This window comes from Amblyraja radiata, chromosome 37, assembly GCF_010909765.2.
Source record: "Amblyraja radiata isolate CabotCenter1 chromosome 37, sAmbRad1.1.pri, whole genome shotgun sequence".
NCBI classification, from domain to species: domain Eukaryota; kingdom Metazoa; phylum Chordata; class Chondrichthyes; order Rajiformes; family Rajidae; genus Amblyraja; species Amblyraja radiata.
The window spans coordinates 1,836,647-1,856,942 of record NC_045992.1 but is presented as its reverse complement, the minus strand read 5'-3'; the positions used below and the strand labels follow the sequence as shown (position 1 = coordinate 1,856,942).

General features: G+C 45.4%; 1 protein-coding gene across 8 annotated transcripts in view; it reads left to right on the top strand.

The window, feature by feature from the left end:
• camk2g (calcium/calmodulin dependent protein kinase II gamma) overlaps positions 1-20,296 on the top strand; it is a 240,638-nt gene that overhangs the window by 131,557 nt on the left and 88,785 nt on the right. For all 8 annotated transcript variants that reach the window (XM_033012695.1, XM_033012694.1, XM_033012702.1 and 5 more), the window contains exon 5: positions 11,588-11,653. In XM_033012695.1, the coding sequence (XP_032868586.1) occupies positions 11,588-11,653 (66 nt within the window). The remainder of the gene's footprint in view (positions 1-11,587; positions 11,654-20,296) is intronic.

Genomic DNA, 20,296 nt, shown 5'->3' with positions numbered 1-20,296 from the left:
CTCTGTCCCCTCACTAGCTCCTTCATTCTGATACAGAAGTTAGTTATCCAGAGAAACGTGGACGGGTTTAATCCTAGTGCAAAATGAAATATAATCCTACTCTGTAAAAGTATATTGAAATATTTATCAGCTACTGTGGCTTTGGTGCATGTCTGGTTATTAATACTAGTGAGGACTCTCGCCACGAGCTTTCTCTGTAGTATTGTGATCTTTTATGATTTTCCAAAAGTTGTATTACTTGCCATTGCACAGAGTTGTTTTTTTTTGCCCTCTTTTCATTAAAAAAGATATTGACTTGTTTCTGCAAAACAGAGGACAAAATTCTGTTTTGTTGATGAATTTGTTTGAGAATGTCAAATTGTTCCAACTCGGTGGAGCAGTTAATTATATGGCATGTCTCAAGTCCTTTGCTTCAACGTTTGCCTGTGTGCTTGAACCTTCCGCCCACCTTGTTTTCTGCTGTCTCCGATCAATATCTCCCCATTATGCTGCTGACAACCATCCAGCACTGCGGGAACTGCCTATGTTACTGAGAGCTGACCTGAGAACATCAGCTGAAGGAACCTCCTGTGTGCTACTAACCTCACCTCCCCCGTCTCACCGCTCCACTGGGTGGAAGCCCTGGATGGAGTGGATGTGGAGAGGATGTTTCCACTGGTGGGAGAGTCTAGGACTAGAATAAAAGGATGTACCATTAGAAAGGAGATGAGGAGGATTTTCTTCAGTCAGAGGGTGGTGAATCTGTGGAATCCATTGCCACAGATGGTTGTGGAGGTCAAGTCAATGGATATTTTTAAGGTGGAGATTGACGGATTCTTGATTAGTACGGGTGTCAGGGGTTATGGGGGCAAAGGCAGGAGAATGGGGTTGAGAAGGAAAGATAGATCAGCCATGATTGAATGGTGGAGTAGATTTGATGGGCCGAATGGCCCAATTTTGCTCCTTGCGTCAAGAAACAAGAATGGGGGGATTAATTGTTTATTGATTTAATTTTTCACGTAAATTCTGCGAGAGTGAAATTTATTCTCCACCTGAAATGTTTCAGTAGTGCTTTACCTGAACGACCATAACACACGGGCCGCCTGTACGAGGAAATCCTCACTGCGAGGGTCTATAGAGCTGGCTGGAACAGAATCAATCAGTGGTTTCAAAAGGGAAGATCGACACAAAATGCTGGAGTAACTCAGCGGGACAGACATCATCTCTGGAGAGAAGGGTGACGTTTCGGGTCGAGGCCTTTCTTCAGACTGTAGAGGAAATAATTTGTACTGCAATGAGAAGGAGAAGGAAGATACTGGAATTCTAGGAGCTGGCACAGACTAGATGGGCCAAACGGCTTTTTTGTATGACGTAACTATTTTTTATTTATTAGGCTAATTTCCTTTACTAACACCACTGATGCCGTTGGCACCATCTGCACGGAAGCAGGTTTAATCCCCAGTGATTCCCATTTGGTACAAGTTGTTTACAGCTCACGGGATGGATGCCGCTTGTAATCGTGGAAACAATGACAGCGATACACTCTATGTGAACTTCCATCTTTCCCTACTGCGGGAAGTGCAGGGAAAGCCTTCATGATCCTAGAGTCATAGTCATGGAGTTATATAGCATGGAAAGAGGCCCTTTAGCCCAACGCGCCCACACCGGCCAACATGTCCCAGCTACACTAGTCCCACCTACCCGCATTGGTCCATATTCCTCCAAACCTGTCCTTTCCATGTGCCTGTCTAACTGTTTCTTGAATGTCGGGATTGTCCTTGCCTCAACTACCTCCTTTGGCAGCTCGTTAAATACACCCACCACCCTTTATGTGAAAACGTTGGATTCAGTCTCTATCTAAAAAGGCCCTCATTAGGCTTGTGTTCCTTCCCCTTCTTTATGGGGTACTTCTGGAAGCCACATGGCCCACAACAAGCACTTGCTTCATTACAGATTCAAACTTGCGTTGATTCAGCCACTTTATAGCTAGCAACTATTTTCAAATTCCAACATGCTGTCTAGAATTGCCAGGGGAGTTCTCGTTGCCAGCTTTGAGACCCAAAAGGCGGTTCTCATTACCGTCTGCCCAGAACTGCTTTCACAACTTGCATTCTCAGCTCCTCCGTAGCCCCTGATGCCATTTTAGGCACTTAAAGTGGAAGCAATTTTCCTAGGGCTGCCTCAGCCAAAAAATGTCAGGAGTGGCATTTAACCAAGTCCAGACACGGCTTGTTCATTAAGTCACTGTTTCCATGCTCCCAACAGCAGCCTAACAACCTGCGGCTGGGAGAACTATGCACTGTAAATTCTCTCTTCATGTCTACACTGGTGGTCATAGACGTTACTTCAAAGGCAGCACAGTGGGTTTTTTTCATTTTGTGAACTTCCCACACTGATTTCACGGAATCTTGAAGCATGCTAAATTGAATTCTGCATTAAAACTTGCTTTAAATGCTTAAGAGAAATTAAACTCAGGTGGCTTTGACTGGAAGAGTCAAGGATGAAATTAGTTCTAATGGAAGAGTCAGTCTGGAGCTTGCTTTAGAAATAGTGTGTAGTTTGCAGGCGTGGAGGTCAGGTTACTAGACCAAGAGCCAGATTATTAATCTGGAGATGGGTGCTCAAATCACCTCCACCTAATCCTGTTTTCCTATTCCTATTTCCTGACCACAACCTTTATCCGAAGGGGTACTACTTTAAGGATATCATGGATCAGATTCTGTGCTTGCATAAACTCCCCATTTGTAGAGTCACTATTAATTTATACCATGGAGTCAGTGACCTCCAGTTTGTGAGTGACCTCCTCAATTTCACGAGCATTCACAGTCTATTTCCCAGTCTAGAGGGTTCTAAATCTAAAGGGCATAGACTTAAGATGAGAGGAGGGGGACACTGTGAGAGGAGTCTGTATTTGCGATGAGCTGCCTGAGGGGGTTACAGATATAATCACAATTTTTAAAATACTTTTGGATAGATATATGGACACGAAGGATGTAGAGGACCAGAATGCAGGCAAATGAGACTAGTGCAGAATGCCAGCTTGCTCAGCATCGACAGGGTGGGCTGAAGGGCCTGTTGCTGTGATGTATGGCTCTACGACTCGTTGACGCCTGTGGAATTTGCGACTAAATCCTTTGTGTACATTTCAACAATAACACAGATGACAAACCACAGTCTGCCCCTTCTCGGATAAAGGAATTCTCATTTGAAAGTACAGCTCGGTTTGAAAGCACCAACGTGTTGAGATGACGAATGTTTTTACAAAGTTCCATACGGGGCATTCTCTCCCTTTCCTCCCACGTTCATAAGATGAGCCGAAAACGTAGGCACATCCTGATCCCTTCATCTTCATTTGAGAACTTATCGTGCTAAAATTCTTTTTGCCGATTGCTTCACCAACAACAGAGGGAAATTTGCGAGGAATTCCACAGTGTTACTGAGCGGCCATGGAATTTCCACAGGAACTAGACGATGTGCTGGAGTAAACTGTGCCAGGATAGACCTGGTGCAAGGGCAACATCCTGGTTGATGGGACGGAGAGGTAGAGGTGGCGGGAATGCTGGAGTTCAAATCTTGGCATCTGGTGACGTGGTCGCTACTGTCAGAATTGCCAAAATCGAGGATGAACAGGAGGCCAGATCTAGAGGAGCATAGGTGTGTTTATATTCATTGCTGAGATCCAGGTGTCTCAGGCAAGGCCTGCATTTCTTTCCCACCTTTCGAGTCACACGGCATGGCCCTTTGGCCCAACTCGTCCATACCTATTAAGATGCCCATCTACTCAAGTTGCAATGAACCCATATCCCTCTCAACCTTTCCATTCCATGTAACTGTCCAGATATCCCTCAGCTGTTGCTATTGAACATGACTCAACAACTTCCTCTGACAACTCCTTCCATGAAGCTCATGGGGTGGGAGATTGCAACCTCATGTGGTTCACCCTGTTTCGACGAATGCAATCAACCTGGCGTGCACAAAACAGAAGATCAAACAGAACAAGTTGTCCTACAACTTTAGGCTGTGCACGCCATACGCAAGAAGAAGAAGAAGAAGAATAAAGCTAATTTCCAAACCCATGGATCCAGCACTCACCTACCTCTGCAAGAAGATCCTCAACTTCCTGACCAACAGACCTCAATCGGTGAGGATAGATGACAAATCATTCTCTACAACAATCTTCAACCCTGGTGCCCCTACTCTACTCCTTTGACACTCACGACTGTGCAGCTAAATTGCAATCCAACTTTATGTACAAGCTCGCAGACGACACCACCGTCGTGGGCTGGATATCAAATAATGACGAGACGGGGTACAGGAAGGAGATTGAGAAGCTTTGAACCTGTTGCCGAGACAACAACCTCTTCCTCAATGTCAGCAAGACAAGGGAGATTGTGATCAACTTCAGGAAACGCTACTCGCACACCGGTACGATGGATTGGAGGGTTTTGACCAAACACAGGCAGGTGGGACTAGTGAATGAATGAATGAATGAATGAATGAATGAATGAATCAATCAATCAATCAATCAATCAATCAATCAATCAACCAATCAATCAATCAATCAATCAATCAATCAATCAATCAATCAATCAATCAATCAATGAATGAATAAGTTTATTGGCCAAGTATTCACATACAAGGAATTTGCCTTGGTGCTCCGCCCGCAAGTGACAACAAGACGTACAGTGACAGTTAGGAATGACACATAAAACATTAAACATTAATAATAAAACATTATCGATTAAACATGTGAATTAAATAAAATACCAGAGCAAAAGGAGGCTACAGATTTTTGGCTTATTGAGTAGAGCTACTACTCGTGGGAAAAAGCTGTTTTTATGTCTGGCTGGGGCAGCTTTGACAGTCCGGAGTCGCCTTCCAGAGGGAAGTGATTCAAAGAGTTTGTGGCCAGGGTGAGAGGGGACAGAGATGATCTTGCCCGCTCGCTTCCTGGCCCTTGCAGTGTACAGTTCATCAATGGAGGGAAGGTTGCAGCCAATAACCTTCTCAGCTGATCGGACGATTCGCTGCAGCCTCCAGGTGTGGTGCTTGGTGGCTGAGCCAAACCAGACCACGATGGAGAAAGTGAGGGCAGACTCTACGATGGCCGTGTAGAATTGGACCATCATTACCTGGGGCAGATTGTGCTTCCTCAGCTGCTGTAGGAAGTACACCCTCTGTTGTGCATCCTTTGTTGTGCATCCTCTGTAGATGGGACTTGTTGGTCAGCATGGGCAAATTGGGACGAAGGGCCTGTTTCCACGCAGTGTGACTCTATGACTCTAAGTTTGTCGCACTTGCCTGCCTTTGGCCCACATCCCTCTAAACCTTTCCTATCCACGCATCTGTCGAAGTGTCTTTTGACGATCTGCTTAAGTGCAAGCTGTTGGTTATACAGGATTTGACAAAACCCAAGCTCTCTCACCCAGTCAACAAATGCCATTACTGGCCTTTGAATAATATATCAAAACAGATGAAGGCATCTACCTGATTATTGAACCCTGAAGAGAATGCCCTGAGATGAACTTGAAGTAGTCGGAGCAACTTAATCTGCCGTGAGCATTTGCCTGTTTAATTTTTGATGATGGTTCTTGCAATGTCTCATGGAGACATTCCTTGCAATGAACTGCTCTTGCACTAAGTGCACCATCACTTGTCCCCTGACTCTCTGATTTATGGGCCTCTAGAGGGGCCGTCAGGATTTGAGATCTTCTCCCGTTATTTATATGGCTGGCAGCTGTAGCTCCTGATGGAAACGCGCTGTGTACACCACCACAAGTAAACATACCAGGTCTCCTCCATTGTCAGAGTGAGGCGAAACGCAAATGGGGGGAGCAGCATCTCATATTTCGCTCGGGCAACTTACAGCCCAGTGGTATCAATATTGAAGGCAGACACAAAATGCTGGAGTAACTCCCAGGGACAGGCAGCATCTCTGGAGAGAAGGAATGGCTGACGTTTTGGGCCGTGACCTTCAGACATTGTATATCTTTGTATGAATATTGATTTCTCTAACTTCAGCTAGCTCCAGCAATCCCTCTCTCTCCATCCCTCCCCCACCCAAGTCGCACCAAGTTCTCATTTTCACCCACCAAACAGCTAACAACGGCCTGTTTCCTTTATCATCATTAGATTTTTGCATATCTTTCATTCATTGTTCTTTATCTCTCTACATCATCTCTATATGTGTAGCTAGTGAGTGTATGGGTGATCGCTGGTCAGCGCGGACTTGGTGGGCCGATCCTCTCAATGAACAGTGCAATGCCTCAACAAAAGAAGACACAAAATGCTGGAGTAACTCAGTGGGTGAGGCAGCATCTTTGGAGAACATGATGTTGGACCCTTCTTGAGATTAGTTTATGTGAGAGGAGGTAAAAGAGAAGTTATTCAGGGTGAGGACAGATTCTGTCAGGCGGAGGTGAATATTCGGAGAGGGAAATTGAATGGCTGTCTGTTTAAGAAAGAAACTAAGATAGACACAAAATACTGGAGTACTGTAATTCAGTGGGACAAGGAGCATCTCTGGAGAAAAGGAATAGGTGATGTTTCAGGTCCAGACCCTTCTTCAGACTGAGAGTCAGGGGAAAGGGAAACAAGAGATATAGATGGCGATATAGAGAGATAAGGAACAAATGAATGAAAGATCTGCAAAAAAGTTACAATGATAAAGGGAACAGGCCATTGTTCGTTGTGGACTTGGTGAAAACGTGTTGAGGGCCTGTCCCACTTGGCGACTGCCAGCATCATTGACTGACGTATAAGGGTCACCGAAAAATTTGCGGCGTGATGACGGTATGGCACGCGGTGTTTTTTCACGTGTCGCAACATTTATTTTTTGCTCCGTTGGATTTTGAAATGTTCAAAATCTTTCGGTGACCCTGATATGACGCCGGCAGTCGCTAAAAAGATCGGCATGTGGGACAGGCCCTTTAGACTCAACAAGATGTCTTTGAAGCTGGTATAATGACTTGGGTGGGGGAGGGATGGAGAGAGAGGGAATGCATGGGTTAGAGAAATCATGGTTCATACCGCTGGGTTGTAAGCTGGCCAAGCGAGACCTTCCTGCTGGGGGGGTGGAGGTGTAAAGGGACTGGATGTCCATGGTAAAGATGAGGGTATGGGGAACTAGTTACTGAAGAGTTGAAGGGCGGGTGAGGTGTGTTGGATGTAGTTTTTAACTTGGAAGGTTTGTTGAAAGTTAGTCGCAATAAGTGGGTCACAGAGCGGCACTGAGAAGCCTCATCACCAGGTCACTCATCCGGAACATTCCAGCAAAGAAAACAACTTCAATATCTCGCAGCTGCCTCAGCACCTCATTCCCTCATCATTCTTTCCTTCACCAATTACCTGTTTGTATTTGTGCTTATTTATTGAGTTCATTTGGTTTATCATATGTCATCTGGGTGTGTAGAGTTTTGCATGTACAGACGTGTCATGCTGCTGCAAGTAAAGGGCCTGTCCCACTTACGTGATTTGTTCGGCGACTTGCCGGCACCCGTCATTGTCGCAGCAGGTGGCAGGTGGCAGAAAATCTACAACATGTAAAAGAACAGCAGTTTTGTTTCTTGTAAACCTCAGTTAGAGAAATATTTCTGCAGCATTGTTATTTTGCTTTCTGAATTCGCCAGTGGAGAAATTGACAAATAGTTTCGTACATTGGAACAGCTCCAGGTCAGCGAAGTGGGTGACGGTTCCAGTTCAGAGGACATGCTTTATTTACGGCTGGGCTTATCACACTTGAAAATGTTCAGGCAACATTTTGGGTAGATTTGTTGGCACAACAGAACAGTGCAGCACCATGCCCTTTCTTGGCCATTGACTTGTCTTGTTGGTATGCAAAGCTGCAAGGTTACGCTTGAAGAAAGCAAGCGGTAAATCCAGCTCTGCCTTTATCACTTGCCTGAGAAATGCGCGGTAACTTCTATCCCTGTTGCCGAGCAAAACCAGCCACCCCCTTCAGGGATTCAAGGAAGGACATTTCAAAGAAAGGGCTTTGTTTTTCAGTGCGCGCCAGGCAACCGCTAGGGAAGGGGACAGTGCTAGTGAAAGATGTGATCTCCCAGCACAGCAAAGAACCGTTGGAATTTCTGCTTCAAATTGGCCTCAAAACTGCACCATAAATAGTCACGGCTGAAACATTTGACGTTTCATAAATCATTCTGTATTGATCGCAGATCAATCTGATACAGAGCGAGCCGTTTAAAGTATATTTCCTTCCCTTCACCGTCCTCTTAATGAGCACAACTCTCTCCCCCCCCCTACTGTAAACTTGGTGATGCAGTTCACAGGCAAACAGAGAAATGCCATGGCTGTGAGCAGTATTTCCTGGTCCACGCCCAACGTGTGGAGAGGATCCAGAGGAGGTTTACAAGAATGTTTCCAGGAATGAATGGGTTAGCATATGATGAGCGTTTGACGGCACTGGGCCTGTACTCGCTGGAGTTTAGAAGGTTGAGGGGGGACCTCATTGAAACTTACAGAATAATGATCGGCGTAGATAGAGTGGATGTGGAGAGGATGTTTCTACTGGTGGGAGAGTCCAGGACCAGAGGTCACAGCCGCAGAATTAAAAGGCGCTCTTCTACAACGGAGGTGAGGAGGAACTTATTTAATCAGAGGGTGGTTAATCTGTGGAACTCATTGTCACGGAGGGCAGTGGAGGCCAAATCAGTGGATATTTATGGCAGAGATAGACAAATTCTTCATTAGAATAAGTGTCAAGGGTTATGGGGATGGGATTAGGAGGCAGAGATCAGCCATGATTGAATGGCGGAGTAGACTCAAATGGCCGAATGACCTAATTCTACTCCTATAATTTGTGAATTTGTGAACGTGGGATTGAAATCATTGAAACACGTTTGTCCACTGATGCTGGGTGCCATGCTAGAGTGTACACTAGTTCCATTATACAGAACTTTCTCATTCCTCCCTACAAACGAGGGGCAATTTCTATAAAGGTGGCCAATTAATCTACTAACCTGCACGTCTTCGGGATGTAGGAGGAAACCGGAGCACCCGGAGAAAACCCACGGGGTCAATAGACAATACACAATAGGTGTAGGAGTAGGCCATTTGGCCCTTCGAGCCAGCACCGCCATTCAATGTAATCATGGCTGATCATCCCCAATCAGTACCCCGTTCCTGCCTTCTCCCCATATCCCCTGACTCTGCTATTTTTAAGAGCTCTATCTAGCTCTCTCTTGAAAACATCCAGAGAACCTGCCTCTACCACCCTCTGAGACAGAGAATTCTACAGACTCACCACTCTCTGTGAGAAAAAAGTGTTTCCTCGTCTCTGTTCGAAATGGCTTACCCCTTATTCTTAAACTGTGGCCCCTGCTTCAGGACTCCCCCGACATCGGGAACATGTTTCCTGCCTCTAGAGTGTCCAAACCCTTAACAATCTTATAAGTTTCAATGAGATCTCCTCTCATCCTTCTGAACTCCAGAGTGTACAAGCCCAGCTGCTCCATTCTCTCAGCATATGACAGTCCCGCCATCTCAGGAATTAACCTTTGTAAACCTACGCTGCACTCCCTCAATGACAAGAATGTCCTTCCTCAAATTAGGTCACAAGGAGAACGTGCAAACTCCTGACAGATAGCACCCGAGGTCAGGATCGAACCTGGGTCTCTGGACTTTGAGAGAATCTTTATATCCATCCGAGAGCATAGGCATTAGCTACGTGAATCTTTAATGAATGAGTTGATGAGTACTCCAGCGCTGAGTACAGCAGCTCTCCGCCACAATCTCAGGTAGTTATATTGTCGTAAATTTCAAATCCCTGATCAAGAATTTAACATCATTGGAGAAGGTAGACATAATATGATGATGAATGCGTGGCATTTAACTTGAAATAAATGGATATCAAATGTCAAACTGCAGCAAATTCATCAGTGTCACTGTGGGGAACTAAAGCACTCAATGCTCACAATCAATTCCTTGCCACCACCACAATCTTGCTCACAGTCATTCTGCTATGATTCCACAGCCCTCCGAGGTAGAGAACTCCAAACATGTACCACCCTCTGCTTGAACTAATTTCCTTTCTCAGTCTGAAATGGTCCACCCCTTCCTTATTCCGCGCACCTGAGCAGGTAAACGTTTGCCTGCTCAGGTGTGCAGAATAAGGAAGGGGTGGACCATTTCAGGCTGAGAAAGGAAATTTGTGACTTAGAGAAACAGCGTAGAGACCCCTGGCCCTTCAACCCACCGAGTCCGTGCCGACCACCGATCACCCCACACACTAGCACTATCCTACACACACTAGGGACAATTTACAATTTACCGAAGCCAATTAACCTACAAACCTGTAGGAGGGAACTGCAGATGCTGGTTTAAATCGAAGGTAGACACAAAATGCTGGAGTAACTCAGCGGGACAGGCAGCATCTCTGGAGAGAAGGAATGGGTGACGTTTTGGGTCAAGACCCTTCTTCAGACCGCTGTCAGGGGAGTGGGCGGGACAGAGATAGAATGTAGTCAGAGACAGTAAGACAGTAAACCAAACCTGGACGTCTTTGGAGTGTGGGAGGAAACCAGTGGACCTGGAGAAAACCCACGTGGCCACAGGGAGAACATACTGACAGCATGGTGGGCATGGTGGCGCAGCGGTAGAGTTGCTACCCTACAGCACCAGAGACCCGGGTCAGATCCTGACTACGGGTGCTGTCTGTACGGGGTTTGTACCTTCTCACCGTGACCTACGTGGGTTTTCCCTGGATGCCTCTGCTTCCTCCCACACTCCACAGACGTGCAGGTTTGTAGGTTAATTGGCTTTGGTAGAATTATGAATTGTCCCCAGGGTGCAGGATAATGCTAATATACGGGGTGATCGCTGGTCGGGGCAGATTCGGTGGGCTGAAGGGTTTGTTTCCGCGCTGTATCTCTAAAGTCTAAACTGCTCTCTGTTGAAGAAGTCTCCAAAAACCTTGTTGCATTCGCTCCATGGCATGTAAACCTGTCTATGTGGGAGCCTATTCCTGGGCCTGTTCCTGTGCTATACTTTTTTCTAGTGTCAGCAGTGTTAGACAGCATGGAAACAGGCCCTTCAGCCCGACGAGTCCACGCCATCCATCAATCACGCACCCACACCTGTTCCATCTTATCCCACATTCTCATCCGCTCCCTGCACACTAGGGGCAAGTTACATCGGCCTGCAAACCTTCACATCCTGGAGGTGTGGGAGGGAACCAGAGCACCCGGAGAAATCCTACACCAACATTGGGGGAAGGTGAAAACTCCACACAGACAGCACCTGAGGCCAGGATCGAACCTGGTCTCTGATGCTCTGTGGCAGCTGCTCTACCAGCACTGTGTTGCCTCTGTATTGTACTGTTGTCTGAGATGTGAGGAAGAGCTGTATCCTCCCTCAAACCAACTGCGAGGATTGCCAGTAATGCAGAAAAAACTAGGGCTGCCTGAGATGAGGAACAGACGTTTCATTAACATTGGGCCTGGTGTCGGCCTGTTAATTGTTCAGGGATGCTCCAGAGAAGATTGGAGCTGTGTTGGATAGAGCTCAGCCAGAGCGTACAGCTTTGATCAATGCTTTCCCAATTGCTGTTCACACTCATTGAAGATCTGCAATTTTTCTTTTCATTCTGCAGGGTCACTGGTGGAGAACTCTTCGAGGATATCGTGGCCAGAGAATACTACAGTGAGGCAGATGCAAGGTGAGTTGGCAACAAGTACACAGGTACCTCTCTCCCTCCAGAAGCATTCTTGCTGATCGAACTGAGCAGCGAACCAAGACTACTCCTTGGTGTCAGGCACAAAAAGCTGGAGTAACTCAGCATTTGAGACCCTCTTCTTCAAACTGAAGAGGGTCTCAACCTGAAACGTTACCCATTCCTCCTCTGCAGAGATGCTGCCTGAGTTACTCCAGCATTTTGTGTCTATCTTCGTTTTAAACCAGCATCTGCAGTTCCTTCCTACACTATTCCATGGTGTTCACAGTTTGTAGAAGACAAAATAGTTTTTGGCATCATGCTTCAGGATGGATTATAAAACCCAGCCTGAGATTTTTGGGCAAATGCTTTAATGTTTTAGATACTCAGCAGGTACACTCACACCTCAAGGACTGCAACGGTTCAAGTAGGCAGCACAACACCTCCTTCTCAGGGCAACCAGGGAATGGCAATTAAATGCTTGCTCAGCCCATAAAGCCCACATCCAGCGGAGAGAGAAACAGAGCTCATGATTCCTGTGGATAATTCTTCATCGAAACTGTAATCATGTTATAAGTTGCAGAGAGAGGTACGGGTGGAGGTAACGTTTGTGACACAGTGGGAGATGTGTCACCAGTTGGCAGTGGTAGAGTTGCTGCCTCATAGCGCCGGAGACCCAGGTTTGATCCTGACCATGGGTGCTGTCTGTACGGAGTTTGTACGTTCACCCCATGACCACGCTTGTTTTCTCCAGATGCTTCAGTTTCCTCCCACAATCCAAAGACGTACAGGTTTGTAACTTAATTGGCTTCGGTAAAAATTGTTAATTTTCCCTCATACCTTGCACCTTGTACCTTCCCAAGAGTCCAACAGGGACAATACTGGAAGTTGGACAATTTTATACTGGACAATTTTTACGTTTATCATGCCAATTAATCAAGCCATTTAACCTACAAACCTGCACGTCTTTGGAATGTGGGAGGAAACCGAAGATCTTGGAGAAAACCCACGCAGGTCACGGGGAGAACGTACAAACTCCGTACAGACAGCGCCCGTAGTCGGGATCGAACCCGGGTCTCCGGTGCTGCATTTTGCTGTAAGGCAGCAACTCTACCGCTGTGTAGGATAGTGCTGGTATACGGGGATCAGTGGTCGGTTCGGTCCCGGTGGGTCAAAGGGCCTGTTTCTGCGCTGTATCTCTAAACTAAACTAACTTAAACCTGGTCTCCAGCCAACCAAGGACATTCCCACAGTTCACTCTCCCCCTTCTCTCGAGGTTGAGGCTGGGAATAAAAAGAGAAATTACAGAAATTCCAAATCATTATATTTGAATCGTTTTTCGCATTAAAAAAATCCTTGTAATTATAGGTCGTCAAAGGGCCTTCAAGGAAAGAAGAACTTAAAGCATTTTTTTTCCCTGGAAATAAAGTACAAGGCATACTAACAGGGCTAAAGGCGAACAAGACCCCTATCTGACCACCTGCATCCTTGGATGTAAATGGTGGCAGAGTTGATAATGTGTCAAATGTGTCGGATTCAGGAGCTGTCTCAGAGGACGGGAAAACTGCAAAAGTGTTTCTGCTTGTGTGCTGTTCATCATTTGGACATTTACACACAAGATGAAATCAATTCTTTCTCCAATGCACCAAGGTTTAGGTGGGCGGCACGGTGGCGCAGCAGTAGAGTTGCTGCCTTACAGCACCAGATGCCCAGGTTCGATCCTGACTACGGGTGCTGTCTGTACACAGTCTGTGCATTCTCCCTGTGGCCGCTCCAGTTTCCTCCCACATCCCAAAGACATCCAGGGTTGTAGTTGGCCTCTGTAAATTGTCAGCAGTGTGTAGGATAGAACTAGTGGATAGAACCACTTCCAGTGTTATTCGCTTTGGTCCTCCAGCCTTTTCATGTCCAAGTATTTTTCTTGCAAGAAACTCTGATGGATTTGCTTGGACCACCCTTGCAGACAGCATATTCCCAATCACAGCATGCTGTGTTAAAAACAAGCTCTTCTCTTTCTCAATTCTTTGGTCAGTCAACTTGAAACACCAAATTAATCAAGCAGCCTCACTCACAAGACAGACGATGGCAAGGTTGCAAAGTGTGCCTTAAATTTTTTAACAAATTTGTGAAATAAAACATGTGTTTCTAATCAATGCAACTTTTTTTTTTCCTCCCGATTTTTCTATTCTTTAACTATTTCTATAATGGATTGCCCCTGGGTGAAACAGACTGAATGTTTGTTTTAATTGGATGCATTTGAACCTGATTTAAAATTCCACTCTTTTTTTGTGTGTCACTGCCAAACCTTCTGGGATAAATTGAGCTACAGTGACTGACATCTGTAAAGATGCCAAAGATCCTTCACAGATAAACATCACACCCTGTCTTGGCTCATGTTTGGTTTGAAATTCTTCCCAGGGTATATTCACCTTTCCTGCACATGGGCTCAGTATCTAACCTCAACGTACAAGGGTTGCCTGCATTGGGTTTTAGCAATGGAAGTGACAAACTTAATGCTGAGGTGCCTCAGGCTTCTTATATTTTGGAGGAAAAATACCTTGGAAGAAGGATGGCTTTGGATTTGCTGTTGTCTAGAGTCAAGAGTGTTTTATTGTCAAATGTACCCAAATGGAACAATATAATTTCAACTTGGATTCATGGGACCATGCAGAATGGAAACAGGCCCTTCAGCCCAACTCGTTCATGCTGACCAAGATGCTCCACTAGTCCCACCTGCCCGCATCTGTCCCATGGGGCCTGCACGGAAATAGGACCATGGAGGGCACACCAACCATCAAGAATCCGATGCTACAAGCACCATCCTACATCTACGCTAAACCTCGACTATTTTCACCACTTCCCCATCAACAACACCCAGCTTGTAGCACCCTCCTCCACAAGGAACAAAATATCGGTGCCTAAATATCCTTCCAGCCCGTACTTCTTTGGAGGTGAAACAAGAAGCTCTTCGGACCTTGCTTCATCCCGTACCTATTGTGCTGAATGATTCTAACAGGTTTTACAATATAGTGTGTCTTTAATAATCCATCTGGTGAATATTCTCTTCTAAGTCTATCCTTTCTTGCGTAGAACATGTGGCATCTGCACACAATGTTCCAGATGTGGTCCCACCAGGGCCACCAACGGGACTCCAGCAGATGCTTGGCAGGAACAATGTCTTTCAGCCAGAGGTTTGACTTGGGCAGCAAATGTGAGCACATCTCAGAGGCAGTACCTTTCATTCCAAGGGTGAAACTCATATAGACACACATGCCTCAAATCAAGGGAACCTTTAACTTTGCAATTGTCTTAATAGTTTGGCGATAACTCTGGCTACAGTAGAGAGGACAACAAATCAGCCACTATTGTGCTGATTTTCATAAATCATCTTAGCAGCATTCCTGTTTATGGTATGCTTGCCCACATTGATAGGGGCATTGAGTATGAAAGTCTGGAAGTCATGTTGCAGTTTATCAGACTGTGGTGAGGCCACATCTGGAGTATCGTGTGAGGTTCTGGTCACCCCATTATAGGAAGATGTGGAGGTTTTGGAGAGGGTGCAGGATTGCCAGAATATTTTTGTGGCCTCTTCCCTTTGTGCTGAAACATTGCCACTTAATCCAAAATCCAAGCTCGTTACTTTTTGAGAGAAGTACCTTATACTACAGTTTAACATAATGCCGCATGGTTTTGAGAGTATTAGCGATCAGGAGAGATCGGACAAACTTAGATTGGGTTTTTTTTCTGGGGCATTTGAGGCTGTGAGGAGGTTTGATAGAAGTTTCAAAAATTATAATAGGCATAGCTATAGGGTAGGGTCTGAAGAAGGGTCTCGACCTGAAACGTCACCCATTCTCTCCAGAGATGCTGCCTGTCCCGCTGAGTTACTCCAACATTTTGTGTCCATCTTCAGTGTAAACCAGCATCTGCAGTTCCTTCCTACATAGATAGGGTAGACTATCAGAATCTTTTTTTTCCCCAGGATGTAAATGCCAAAGATTAGAGAGCATAGATTTGAAGAGGGGATCGAATTGAAACATATAAGATTATTAAGGGTTTGGACACGCTAGAGGCAGGAAACATGTTCCCGATGTTGGGGGTCCAGAACCAGGGGCCACAGTTTAGGAATGGGGTAACCCATTTAGAACGGAGTTGAGGAAACACTTTTTCACACAGAGAGTTGAGAGTCTGCGGAATTCTCTGCCGCAGAGGGCGGTGAAGGCCGGTTATCTGAATACTTTCAAGAGAGAGCTAGATAGGGCTCTTAAAGATAGCGGAGTCAGGGGATATGGGGAGAAGGCAGGAACGGGGTACTGATTGGGGATGATCAGCCATGATCACATTGAATGGCGGTGCTGGCTCGAAGGGCCGAATGGCCTACTCCTGCATCTATTGTCTATTGGAGAGGGGAAAAGTTTAAAGGAGCAAGTTTTTTACACAGAGAAGGTGCCTGGAATGAGCTACCAGGGGTGGTGGTAGAAGCAGATATGATGGTGGTGTTTAAGAGGCTTTTAGATGGGCACCGTGGATATGCAGGGAATGGAGGGATAGGGATCACGTGCAGAGGCAGAGGTGATTAGTTTACCCTTGCATGATGTCCGGCTAGTATGTTGTGGGCTGAACGGTCTATTCCTCTGTTGTACAATTCTATGTATTGGTCAGGAATGCACTTTAATTAAAGACTCTGCCCACTTGCACCATCTGAAAACAGAGCTCAAAACAGACCTAAACATCTGATGTTTCAACAATGCCCTTTGAGATCGAACAAAACGCAGAGACAGGCGATGCATTTCAAACTGGATGAACCAAACAGAAAAATGATTGAATTTGGGTTAAATATTCTGGTGCATGGTATCGATGGATTTTGTAAGAAACTGCCCACAAAACACTGAAAGGAAGAGAACAAGTAATTTTTTTTTTAAAGCCCTCAAAATAACTCGAGCAGAACAAAAAGGGATTTAATCGCGGCATGTATCGCCATGGCAACAAAATTCAATCTGAGCCCTATGTGTTTAGACGTGGGCCTTCCAAGAATTGTGGGTGGAACACAGCTGGGAGTACAAGGGCTTTTGATTTATAATAAAATAGAAAAATAAAATTGGTTTGTCAGATAGAAGAATCAAATTCAGCAGAAGAAAATGTTGGTAATCATATAGATGTGTGCGCAGATCTCCAGACTACTGGAGGATCAGGCTAGCATCTAAAGTAAATATATCTTATAAACTGCAGCACCTATTATAATTCTGTGCGATGTTCTTGCCTCTAATGCTCCTTTTGACTGGTATTGGCTTTGGGACTTGATCCAAATTCTGATCTACACACAAGGAACTGCAGATGCCAGCTTACAAAAAAAAAAGCACCAAAATGCTGGAGTAACTCAGCGGGTCAGGCAGCATCTCTGGAGAAAAGGAATAGGTGATGTGTCGGTCGAGACCCTTCTTCAGACCCAGGGTGGGGAAACACTTGCAAAGGGTTTCATTGGAGAATCATTCACGGGAAAATGGACCCAATCTGATGAGGAGGTAACTTGGTGGACAAGTAAAAGTCTTGTCAAGGAGATAAATTTCACAGAATCTCTTAAAGGGAAGAATGAGAGATGGAGAGGTTTAGGATGGGCATTCTGCAACGTAGGGATCTGGTGACTTTAGGTGCAGTGTGGCATGAGGATAAAAGAGATGATCATGAAGCTAGAGTTTGCTGTGTGTAGAGATGTTGAAGAGCTACAGGGAACCACAAATGTAGGGAGTGTCGCGAGTATAGAGACATTGGAAAGCAAGGGGGTGAATTTTGTAAATGAGCGTCTGATTTGTTCCGTTTGGAGACTTAGCATTGAAACGAGTTTTTCGGCCCACCGGGTCCGCGCCGACCATCGACACAATAGTTCTACATTATCCCACTTTCTCATCCACTTGGTGCAATTTACAGAGGCCAATTAACCACACACTACGTCTTTGGGATGTGGGGGGAAACCGGAGCACCTGAAGGGAACCCATGTGGTCACAGGGAGAACGTGTAGACTCCACACAGACAGCACCCGAGGTCAGGATCGAACGTGACTCTCTGATGCTGTGAGGCAGTGACTCTACTGGTACATTATTGTGCCGCCATTTAGGGAATGGATACAAGCCAGGACTTTGGAGATAAAGTTTCTGTCCTTGCAGAACAGGGTTTTTATAGCCACCAGAGTGAGCAGACCAGTTTCTGATCAATGTTTCATGAGAAAGATGGCGACTCAGACGACATTGAACTTCCGCTTTGCCACAGAGGAATGTCAACTTATTTTTGTCCAGTTCGTTGGGGTGGAACAAGAATCTGTTGGCATGAGGCAGCAGGGAGAAATAGATGGCTCTCCTTTCAAAGGGAGCTTCCTCCTTGCTTCAAACACTTACATGGTTTGTCACAAAAGTCACTTCCAAAAGTGACTTGAATATAGCAGTCAATCATTCTGCTAGGTTAACTGGAAATTTCTATCAGCCAGATTTGTGAAAGGAACCTTTGTAAGAGTTCTAAAGTCCTGGCATTTGTGTCGATTCTTCATTTATCATCTGGCAGAGTATCAATTAAATTCCAGCTCTGTCCGTTTTTTCCGAGTTGAGTCCAATTCCTGAATCCAATTACTCGCATCTGGGCCACTCCACAAGAAACCAAAGGTCCCATCATCTGTGCGGGTGAACAGAAAGATGCAAGGGACTACCTCAGGCCATTGGTCTCACTGGTGTGTTCATTCATGAATTAGGAGCCTCAGTCTAAAAATAGTAACAGATCCAATAGAGAACTCTGGAGAAACTCTGGAGAGTGGTAAGAATGTGGGAACTCTCTCCCTTTGGAAATGGATCCATCCCTAGTTGGATGATCAGCCATGATTATATTGAATGGCGGTGCAGGTTCGAAGGGCCGAATGGCCTACTCCTGCACCTATTTTCTATGTTTCTATGAAACGGAGGGACAGCAACTCATATTCTGCTTGTGTTTCTTCCAACCCAATGGAATGAGCATTGAATTCACAATTTCAACTAATACTACACTAACCTCCCCCTCCCTCTCTTAACTTCCAACCTCATCCCAAACTCCGGTAGACACTAATTTCTCCCGCCATCTTCCACAATTATTCCCGATGTTGGGGAAGTCCAGAACTTGGGGTTACAGTTTAAGGATAAGGGGGAAATCTTTTAGGACCGAGATGAGAAAATAATTTTTCACACAGAGAGTGGTGAATCTGTGGAATTCTCTGCCACAGAAGGTAGTTGAGGCCAGTTCATTGGCTATATTTAAGAGGAAGTTAGATGTGGCCCTTGTGGCTAAAGGGATCAGGGGGTATGGAGAGAAGGCAGGTACAGGATACTGAGTTGGATGATCAGCCATGATCATATTGAATGGCGGTGCAGGCTCGAAGGGCCGAATGGCCTACTCCTGCACCTATTGTCTATGTTTCTAACCGTGGTCACCCTGCTCCTTTCTCCCCCACGTCTTCATCTCACAAAAGATAGACACAAAATGCTGGAGTAACTCAGCAGGGACTGGCAGCATATCTGGAGAGAAGGAATGGGTGACGTTTCAGGTCGAGACCCTTCTTCGGAAATGTATTTTATCCTTCCTCTTCCCCCTCCCCTGTCCCCTTCCTCTCATAGCTCTACCTCTGAAATTATTGGTATTATTTTCATATTTTCACGTTTAAATTATAATGTTTTATTTGTAATTGTCTATTGTATATCGAGTTTTTACCCTTGTGAACAAAGCATCAAGGCACATTCCTTGTATGTACAGTATACATACTAGGCTAGAGAATTTTATTCATTTTAATTCAATTCAATTCGATTATTGCACTATTTTTGTTTGTTTGTCCCGCTGAGTTACTCCAGCATTTTGTGCCTATCTTTGGGTTAAACCAGCTTCTGCAGTTCTTTTCTACACATGGGGGGTGAAGTTGATGAGAATATACTGATGGAACCTGTTTGAATCGAGTCTAACGTCAGTTTGTGTGGATTGTTAAGGCCGGGCAGAGATAAATGGCCACTTTCTTAACTTAAATTTTAGTTAAATTTAGAGATACAGCATGAAACAGACCCTTCTACCCACTGAGTCGACAGCAACTGCTATCAGGCAGAGCTGGTGAGTGGAAGATGATAGTCAGCTTTGTCACCCATCAGTGTTCCTGTGGAGGATGTGTGACTGGCCTCTTTAATAAGCCTCATTACCACGGAGGTTTCATGTCAACAGCACAGTTGGTCTTGGCATCATGATTGGGACAGGCACTGTGGGCCGAAGGGCCTCTTCGTGTGTTCTATGTTCGACAAGCTTCCAAAGTGTGTATTGACTTGCCCAATCGGAGTTGTCCAAGCCCAAAGGCTTCCCCTTGGAGCCCTGAAACAAATTACCTGAAAGAAGTACAGAAAGTGTTCTTTTATTGGGATTACATGTTCTGAGACTACAGAGCTTGAAATCAGATTCAATGTGTATTGATGGTTGGACAGGAAGAGAGATCCCTGGAGTCTAGAACGCTTGTCAAAATCCAATACCTTTTGTCCAAGTACCTGAGCGGTCCTTTTCATTGCCATTTAGGTTGTGGCTGATGACAAGTTCCATGTTGAAATTCTTAGCACTCGCACCTTACAAAGTTCAACAGGACTCCAGTCCCTGTGAATATTTGAA